Consider the following 10,657-nt stretch of genomic DNA (forward strand, 5'->3'; position numbering starts at 1 on the left):
GTAGTATTTGCTTAAGTACAGATTGTCCACTAGAGGATTAATAAATTACTGTATATGATTGTTAATCAACACTGTATTTTGCAGATAGGTAAATGAAATTATGATTTTAGTGAACAATAAGAAAATTTGTTAGACCATACTAATTAGTAATAATATGCAACTCTCCCTATGTAAGTATGATTACAGTTTCCGCACAGAGCATAGTGCAGCGGCTCGCCTCCCTCCAAGTCCAACACGGACCTCTCTGAGTTCTGAGGCCTAAGCATCTCTTATATGAACAACAGTCATCGCCACACTATAGACAGCAGCCGGAGAGAAGTGCACACAACTACTGAGAACATACCTACAACGGGGATATTCAATCTGTAAATGAAAAGAAAGATTCCCAACGAAAATTGTGGATTTTCTAACTTCTGGGACATGTTGTAGGCCCTCTGTGTGCTGTTGAAATGGAAAACAATGGAATTCAGTCAGACTCGAACTACTACACTGCAGAGCTGGGACAAGAAAACACGTTTTATGCTCATCGAGATACTTCAGTATCTCACTCGAATGACTTCAAAAATACATTTTTGTTAAGTGAAAAATGGTCAAGTGTCGTATTGTGGTGGAAAAAAAATAACCTTGTCCCATCAAAAGATCTTGTTAGAAATAAGATAAAAGGATCACACGGTACTTTTTTCATGGAGGACTTCTGTTGGATCTCACACCAGTCATGTTGCCTTTTTCGTTTATGACATGGACTGTTCTGAATCAAAGCGCACCATAAAGGCACCTTAGGGTGTCAGAAATTTAAAAGAAAACTGTGACTTTAAGTTTTGTTGTTGAGCTTGTCTTCTTGATGGGGAAATGCTTTTCATTGTTTTCTAGATGTATTGCCATTTACTGGTGTGACTGTGAGTGCACTTTTGTGTTTTGAGGTTGTTATTGTGCTTCCTAATTGCTGTAGATATTCTGTAAACCACTTCTTCTCTTTCTGTGAGGTAGCAGCTTGCCCGACAGAACCATGACTACAGCTAATATTCACTGTGTGGAGTATTCACATCAAGATTTTCTATTTATACCATACTCTAATACCTTACTTTGCATGCATATAGATGTTTTATTGATACATCTTTTCACTGAATGAGTAACATTGAGCAAACCTCACACATTTTAGCTAAAAAGCACTGATAGTTAGTCCTTATATCTCAACAATATCATAGCTATATTCATCGTTTCCTTCATCTTCATTGGTGTTATATCAGAAATGGATGCTCCAGTAAAAGTATAATATTGCAAAGAGTTTTATTTTAGTACATTGGTTATGGAACGTGTGTACAGAATTTTACTCTCCTGGTCAAAAGTTTTAGAATACCCCAATTTTTCCAGTTTTTGTTGAAAATGATTCAGTTTAATGTCTCATTGCACTCTGAAATGAAAGCCTTGTACAAATAAGGACTTATTCTAAATTTTTCACTCATCAAAGTAGAAGCCTTTGGCAGATATAACAGCTGAACATACCCATGGCTTTCTTTCTACATTAGAAATCAAATATTCTTCATAAAGTTCTTCCCATATGTGTTAAATAAGTTCCCATAAATGTGTGGTACCCAAACCAGCTCGATGGGGTTTAAGTCTGGAGATTGTGCTAACCCCTGACCAACTAGGCACATACCAGAGGCTATTGCATGGCGCTACAGAATGTTGTGGTAGCCGCGGCCCAGGCAAGCCTCTTATTCTGACGTCTTAGCAGTGTCTTTCTTGCTGCAACTCGTCCTGTCAAACCTGCAGCCTGAAGTCTTCAGTTGAAACTGAGACTTGCCTGCTACGATCACTATTAAGCTGTGCTCGAAAGGGTTGGGTTGTCCTGTGAGCCATCTATCATGCAAGCTTGTTAACTCTCAGAAACTTGTCCTCTGATTCATTTGTGGCTTTGGGTCTGCCAGACCTCTTCATGTCAGAGTTTACCCCAGTTTCTGAGTGACTTTTGATGGTGGAGAAAACTGTACTCATTGACGCCTTTCTTTGCAGTTTCTCTGTAGGAAGACATACATTTTGATGGTCTGTCTCTCTTCCATTGCGATGCCTTTTTCAACTGATGCTCACGAGAATATGGTAACACAATGTGTTCCAACACTGCTTTTATGCAGACAGAGGGGTTGGAAGTAATCCAGAAAAGTTGGAACACCTGTAGGAATTAGTAGCACCAGCTTTCAAGGCTCCATAAACCACCATTGCTGTAGAACAGCTTTAAATTGTTAACACATTTTTGTTTTCCTGAAAAAAGGCCTCTTGTATAACTCTGAAATGTACCTTATTTTTCAGTTTGGAGTAGGGGTGGTGTTGGTGTTGTTTTTGTAAACCTCTGGCGGTTCACCATTTACCTTTGTTCCATTTCAAGTTATTCATTGGACTTAAGCAACTTGAATTCCAATAAATAACTGAAATAATTGGGGTGTTCCAAAACTTTTGACCATTAATATTAAAATCACCTATTTCACATGTGATGACAATAAAGACCAACTCAGAACCATGTGACTTTATGGAATTTTGACCCTGATTAGAGTCACCACTGGTTATATGCAAATAACTATTTTTATTTTTTAATTGTCTATAGCACTAACCACTATTATTAAAACCACCAGATAAAATAAGTATCAGTTAGTTACTTTGTTTGTTTTTCTTTACTACCTACATTATACATTGAGCCTTTGAGATGTTTAGAGAAAAGCAGGAGAATAAGTAGGATATGTGTCATGTAGATGAGGTATTCTCTGGCGTATTGTATTCTTATGAACTGCTACAAAAAGGTCATATTGGAAACTTTTATTTGTAGACTATTGCTGTTTGATACTTTGAATCTGTAATACACTAAAAAGGCCTATTATAATTTTTTTTTTTTTAAAGGGAAAATAAGTGGTTCACTTAATTCTCAACTTTGATGTGAACAAAATGGATTTGAAACTAATTGTGTGATAATTTATCTCATGTTAATTAAGCTTAATTATCTCCATGTCTGTCCTGTAATAGGAAAAAGTTTCATGTTTCCTCATATCGAACAAAATGTACACTAATAGAAACATGTGATAGGCCAGTATAAGTTGGGCTCTTATTATTGACCTTATGTTCAGCCTGAACAGGTGTCTGTGAAGGTCAGTCTGTCCACCATCTTCTTAAAACACATGATGTAGCATCACCGATTATGTAAAGAAAATTAAATCAGTTTTAATTTTGCTGATTTTTATTTTTTTCCACAGGTCATATGTGACAAGAAAAAATGTTTGCAATATATCAAGTCATTAAATAGAGTAACTCCTTTTGCTGTTTGTTTACTTTGTCAGTATTTCAGTATAGCACCTACTTGGTCTTAAATAAATTCTTTTTTCCAGTGTGTCCTATGAAACTTAATTATACTGCTGAAATTAATAGGGTTAGACAAATGGCTATGTGAAGCTCTGTGTATTTCAGCTGTGCGTAACTGCCTGCTGTGTGATAAGCTACACGTGTATATTTCTCAACTTTGTTTACTTCCAGCCTGGTGGGCTGCAGTATTCATTTGCTAAGTAATGTAACTATTAACTACAAATAATCTCTTTAATGTATTAATAGTATGCATGGTGACATGTTGGGTTCAGTGGTTTCAGTATTGCAGTTAATGTTAATATTTTTAGTGATCAATTTGTCTCAAAATCGTTTCATTTAGTAAGCTTTGAACAAAACAACATTAGCTTAATTTGTGTTTGATTAACTTTTAATAAAGTGTGATGAACTGAAGTCCTTATAAAAATTCCCCTCACCCCTCAGAGTGATCGGTCCTTCAAGGTCAGGTCCTCTACCAGTATCCTCTACAGCAGCGGTCCCCAACCCCCGGGTTTGGTTCCGGGCCGCAAGACTTGAGGCTCGGGCGTGATATTTATGGTTTTCAGGGTGCTTGCTTTTTATCGTTTTTTTGGGTTTTTTTTAAATCGTTAACTCGTTTTCTCTGGGTTTTATTCCCGTGTGTTGTGAATAAATTTTGGGTTTTCTGGTACTGGTTTTATTTTGTTGTATTTATCCACGACACCTTAAAGGTCAGTCCGTGAAAATATTGTCAGACATAAACCGGTCCGTGGTGCAAAAAAGGGACCACTGCTCTACATCTTTGCTGTTCCTAGGACTGCGCTCTTCTGGATAGAAATCTTGGATGTTGTTTCTGCAATCTACTGGAGCCACTCGCCTAGCTTGGGGGTCACTACAAAGAGTTCTGTGATTACCACTGGCACCACTGTTAACTTCACCCTCCACATCTTCTCAAGTTCTGCTCTCAGGCCTTGGTACTTCATCAGCTTCTTGTGTTCCTTATTCCTGATTATCATCGTCATTCGGTATAGCTACATCTTTCACTGTGGCCGTCTTCCTCTACCTGTCTGCCATTACTATGTCCGGTTGATTAGCCGTCACCAGTTTGTATGTCTGTATCTGGAAGTCCCACAGAATCCTAGCTGTCATTCTCGACCACCCATGTTGAAGTTTTGATTTCCAGGCACAGATGGTTCTGTATACTACGTCAGTCACTTGGATATGGCGTGCCATGTATGCCCTTCCTGCTACCATCTTTCACCCTGCTGCTAGAGCAGCCTGCACCTGGGGTCTTAACTGCTGTGGTACACCCCTACCTCTAAACATAAAAGCTTCTTCCTATGCTGCCATGATTAGTGAATGTGAGCCACTTCCTCTGTCTGCTGGTGTTACACACTGTGCAGGGGGCCTGTCCTTCCATAAGAACGTGGTAAGTTGTGTCCATCTTCCTGATGTATTTGTGGATGTTTGTTGCCTCATCCTGGACAGTGATTCTGACGTGTGTGTGTGTGTGTGTGTATACATTCATGCATATGTAAGTATAATTCTAAAGGTGCTATTGACATAAAATTCTCTCGTCCTACCTGACTGGATTCACACGTCTTGACTGTCCTACGAGATCAAATGAAGCCCTTGATCTTCATCTTCATTGTCAAAGAAGCTTATAGAGCTACTGCCTCACCAACACATGGTAGATTGGACCACATCTTGGTTTTTGCAGACTTGTTACAAATCCTGTGTGCAGCCTCCAACTAATCTCAGTCAGGAAATGGACACCTTATACTAACAGTCCAAATGGCCCAGAGGAGGAAGCCGGTTGTAAGTCTGGAGGTATGGGACGTGATTGACCTGAGGTGCTGACCGGAGGGCAGCAGGTCAAATAGGTGGTAAGCAGGATGCAAAGACGTCTTGATTCATGCTCGACTGTACTTCCTCAGGAGGCTGAGGTCTTTTAACATCTGCAGGAAGCTCCTGAGGATGTTTTACCAGTCGGTGGTTGCTGGAGTACTTTTCTATGCTGTGGTGTGCTGGGGGAGCAGCACAGCAAAGAGGGACTCATCCAGGCTGGAGAAACTGATCAGGAAGGCTAGCTCTGTGGTCGGCATGAAGCTGGACACTCTGGTGACAGTGGCAGAGAAAAGGACATTAAAGAAACTGATGGACATTATGAACAATGCTGGGCATCCTCTGCACACGGCCATAAACAATCAGAAGAGTCTGTTCAGTGACAGGTTGCTTCTCCCCAAGACAAGAACTAACAGACTTAAAAACTCCTTTGTCCCACACGCCATCAAACTGTTTAACTCCTCTCTGGAGGGGAGAGGGAGGGGAAACAGGAGGACAAAGGAGGGGGGAACAACTAAGCTGTAGTGCCTCTTCACCTCACTGTACAATACCTTGTGCAATACTTTTTGTAAATAGTCAACAGTGCAATAGACTCAATACTTGAAATGTGCAATTCACTTGTATTTTTATATTTTATTCCTATTTATTCTATTTATCCCCTTTGTATATTTTATTTATATTTGTCTCTGTATTTATATGTGTGTGTGTGTGTGTGTGTGTGTGTGTGTGTATATATGTATATATATATATATATATATATATATATACATATATATATACATATATATACATATACATATATATACACATATATATACATATATATATATATATACATATATGTATATGTATATGTGTATATGTATGTGTATATGTGTATATGTATATGTATATATGTATATGTATATATGTATGTATATATGTATATATGTGTATATATATATGTATATATGTGTATATATATATGTATATATATATGTGTATGTATATATGTATGTATATATATGTATATATATGTATATGTATGTATATATATGTATATGTATGTATATGTATGTATATGTATGTATATGTATGTATATGTATGTATATGTATGTATGTATATATATGTATGTATATATGTGTATGTATATATGTGTATATATATATGTGTATATATATATATGTATATGTATATATATGTATATGTATATATATGTATATATATATAACAATTCTGTAACTGTAACTTCGGTCGTTGCTGTGCTTTTTGGAAGTCGAATTTCCCAGAGGAACCCACCCGAGGGATTAATAAAGTTCTATCTTATCTTATCTTATCTTATCATCGCCTGGTTTGAGCAGGGAGTCAAGGAGGCCATTTACGTGAAAAAGGAAAGACCATCTCTGAATCGTGGAGGGGGCCTAAGGGTACATCTTTCGCCATCTTACAATGCTGTGATTGCAGCCATTCCCCAACTCTCTGTGAAATGCCATTGATTAGTGGTCTTTGATCAATGAGCTTTGATCTGTCATTGTTGATCAATGGTCATGACAATTTGCATATTAATGATCAAGGAACTGACCTCCCAGCCCATTGTTCCTTCAGTAGTGCTAGTTTCAGTCATTGTGCAAATTTACTGTTTCTAATACTGGGGAAACCTGCAGTCAGCTGAGAATGAAAAAGTGGTTTAGATGAGTGATGAAACATTTCTCCCACTGAAAACGCTACGTCCAGATGAACAGAATCAACTTTTGGGGGCAGGAGTTGCTTGGTCCTGGTTACACTGAGAGTGCAGGATCAGAAAAATGGTGATGTGCGTTGATAAATGAGAATAAACAAGCTGTTCTCCACTCACCCCTCCAAGATGTACTCTTAGTAGTACGAGAAAAATACAAGAACAGTCTGACTACATTGTGCCAAGTGTAAAGTTGGGTGGTGGTCAGGGGTTATGGTGTGGAGGTTTTTTTGTTGCTTTTTTCAGGAGTTTGGCATAGTCCTTTAGTTACAGTGAAAGGAACTGTTAGAACTCATAGAAGACATTTTGCACAATTTCATGCTAATTTTAGGAAAACCTCTGCACACCTGAATCAAACGACAAGTGCTTAGAGAAAGAAAATGTAGAAAAACATAATATAATAACATAACTGCTGCTTACCACTGTTTTTATTCAGTTACAACATTTCTGTCTGTGCAACCTTCATCGTTTACAGAGAAAAGCACAATTTCATGCTACTAAATTTGTAGGACGGGTTTGGTGATGGCCCCTTCTTGCTCCAACATGACTGCACACCAGTGCACAAATGAATCAAGGTCCATAAAGACATGGATGAGTGAGTCTGGTGTGGAAGAACTTGACTGGCCTGCACAGAGTCTTCACCTCAACCCAACAGAACACTTTTGAGTTGAATTAGAGCAGAGACTGTGAGCCAGGACCTTTCATCTAACACCAGTGGGTGACCTCAGCAATGCGGTTCTGGAAAAATGGTCAAAAATTCCCATAAATTCCTAAACCTTGTGGAAAGTTTTCACAGAAGAGTTGGGGCTATTATACATGTAGAGAGTGGATAGAAGTCATGTTAATCTCTGCAGATTAAGAATGGGATATCACTAAAAGTGAATATTTTTAGCAATATTGTGTATATGTTTAAGATGTATAGAATTTTTCTCAGTCAGTCACTAACTCCATTGTATATGTTTTTGTAAAACTAATTTCAAGACTTTTCAAATGTATCTGAGTTTTCTGAAACTGAAACTATGGAAATTTTCATTTTCAACTTGTTTTTCTTTTCATCTTTTTTTCTCAATTTTTGGGGAATTCTTGTCTGGAATTTTTGTCATTATGCTGAAGCTTCTCATCTGAAAAAGAATAACACATCCATGTTTTCTGAAAGCACAGAAGACAAGTGTTTGAGGGGCAACAGATAAGTCCTGAAGGCTTAATTAAAGATTACCTCATACTTCATAGGTAATTAGCAGCACAGGGAAGAAGAGAGTTGACAGGATCTACCAACCCCCACCTTTTTCCTGCCGTACAACCCCCAATCTCTTGCACCTCATCTATCCCTTTAAAGTATGAGGAAATCACCTGTGAAATGCACTTTAGCCCCCATGCAGCCATCCAGCACATGCCATCCCCCATGGATCCACCAGGAGAGGCCAGTCCCCTCCCCCAAGAATCACAGAGGACCAGGCCCCAAGTGAACTGAAGAGAGAGAGAGAAGAGCAGAACAGTGTGAGATATAAGGACACCCCCCCCCCCCCCTCCCCCTTCACCATGACACCTCCAAGCTGGTGAAAAGAAGGATTAGTGATTTGCATTAAAAAGGAAAGCAGGTGGAGTAGGGGATAGTAAGTTTGGGGGACCAGTGACATTATTGCCAGGAGATCACCTGGTAGTGGAGATTTACCAGCTTGGAAGCAGTTATGACGTTTAATTGTAACGGTAATAAAGGGGAGGTCTGAAAGTTTAATGTTATTATAATCTATCTAATTCTATCCAAGCGAATTATCTTATAATATATTTTACTGTATTGTACATTTGTTTTTATGAAGAGTGAAAAGACTGATTTGGGCTCTTTTGTTTTTCCAGTAAAACTTAATAATGTTGGAGTCTAAAACCATATGGATGTGGTTTGAATGGGATAATTGAGAAAAATAATAACTTGGGGTAAGGCTTTAATTTTAATGGTAGCTATTCACCCTAATAATGTGATGGGAAGATTTTTCCAGCATTTCAGATTGTTATTAATCTTAAATTGCCATATGCGGTAATATACCGTGCTGTAAATCGGGCTGATGTACATCGAACGACCAGCTGGTGTCAGATGTTGTGGGACCTGCCTTTTGGCAAAGCAGTTGGCCGGAAATATTCGAGATGGGGCTTCATCACACCATCGCTACTTACCAGGTTAGCAATTAAATGAAAAATCAATGGAAAGGCACTATCAATTTTGATGCTAAACATTTTTCTTTATATGTCAGGTTATTTATTTAGTATGTGATGTGTGTTTGTTGATGGAGAGGGTGCATTGCAATTTTTGAGGTAAATTTATGGGTAGTTAACAGGGATGCACAGAACATGACAAGATGTTAAAGAACCACCTAGTTTTATTCAGGTGTGTTACAGAAGGGAAAAATCTAATATCTGTTGGACAATGGAATCCAAGGACCAGAGGTGGTGATCTCTACCAAATTAACATTCCCACACAGATTATTTGGTTGTTCTAAATTGTCCATAGCTGTCTCTATGTGATAGTCCTGCATCAGACTGGTGACCTGCGTACCCGCCTCTTGCCCTTCAGTAGCCAGGATAAGCTCCAGTGAGCCTGTGGATGAGATGTGTGTGTGTGTGTGTGTGTGTGTGTGTGTGTGTGTGTGTGTGTGTATATATATATATATATAAAATGTAAGAAATTAGTTGCACATATCTCATGAACCTTGCATGAATTTAAAAAAATCTATTAATCTGTACAGAATGTTGATCTATGTCTGCACAGCTGAACAACAACATTTTTAAGATGGCATGGTTTACAATATTAAGTGGTGGAGCCCAATGTTGTATTTTTTTTCACGGGGTCCCAAATTCCTGGCGGCACCTCTGCCTCGGAAAGTTTTATTTGGTCGGTGCTTGTTTATTTCAGTAATATTTTACTAAAATTGTCTTATTTTAATTAATCCTCCGCCGTGCTGAGGCTCAGTATCAAGCCTGACCTGCTCACATCCTTCATTTGTCAAAATGATTTTTCCCCGATAGTGAAAGCTTCCTCCTGCTCTTCAAATATCCTGACGCTTTCCACATGTGACAGTGAGGGCTGTGCGAACAAAATCGCACACAGCTGACACAAATCGTTCTTTACTGCGCCTCACATAGTTTGTATGTATGACAATATGCGACGTTATATGACTATTGGTGAGATGTATTTCATATGCCAAACAAAAGTGAACGTGTGCGTGTTTTTGAGAGCAGGCTGTGGATTTATGGGGCATCAGGCTACACAGATTTAAGGAGAATTCATCCTGACAATCTGCTCCAAACCTGTCTTTCACGTGAATAGATTACCATTAGGCATGGAGACGTTTAGAGCTGTCACGTGACAGGGCACTAAACGCCAATTTTGCATATTTAATAATATGGATAAGAAATAGTTTCAGATAAAAATTGTAGTCGTTATGTTACTCGGGTTGTAGACTCAGTTTTGTCAAGTTAGCATTTTCATTCAATTTTAGTATTGCAAAAATATTTTTGATATTGTCTCTGTTTTTATATTGCAAGTTGATAACACCAGCTAGGAGTATTTTTATTTATATTATTTTTATATTATATTTATAATATAAATATATTATTATATTTATTGTTGCATGTATGTAGTTACTCGTATTTACTTTGAAAGCTTGATTGTAAGCAAGAGCGAGAGAAAGAGAGATATATGGTTGTGTTAAACTGCACATATTATAAATGAGTGTCACGATGCCCCGTCTATTATTTGTATTTTGAGTTTAATTCGTTTGTA

General features: G+C 38.1%; 1 protein-coding gene across 1 annotated transcript in view; it reads left to right on the forward strand.

Moving 5' to 3' along the window:
• The window catches only part of mvb12ba (multivesicular body subunit 12Ba), a 30,369-nt gene extending 27,070 nt beyond the window's left edge, over positions 1-3,299 (forward strand). The window contains exon 10 of the mRNA XM_082539605.1: positions 176-3,299. Coding sequence (XP_082395731.1) covers positions 176-262 — 87 coding nt within the window. The 3' untranslated portion in view covers positions 263-3,299. The remainder of the gene's footprint in view (positions 1-175) is intronic.
• Positions 3,300-10,657: the final 7,358 nt, after the last annotated feature.

Source organism: Aulonocara stuartgranti (assembly GCF_965226115.1).
Source record: "Aulonocara stuartgranti genome assembly, chromosome: 7".
Taxonomy (NCBI): domain Eukaryota; kingdom Metazoa; phylum Chordata; class Actinopteri; order Cichliformes; family Cichlidae; genus Aulonocara; species Aulonocara stuartgranti.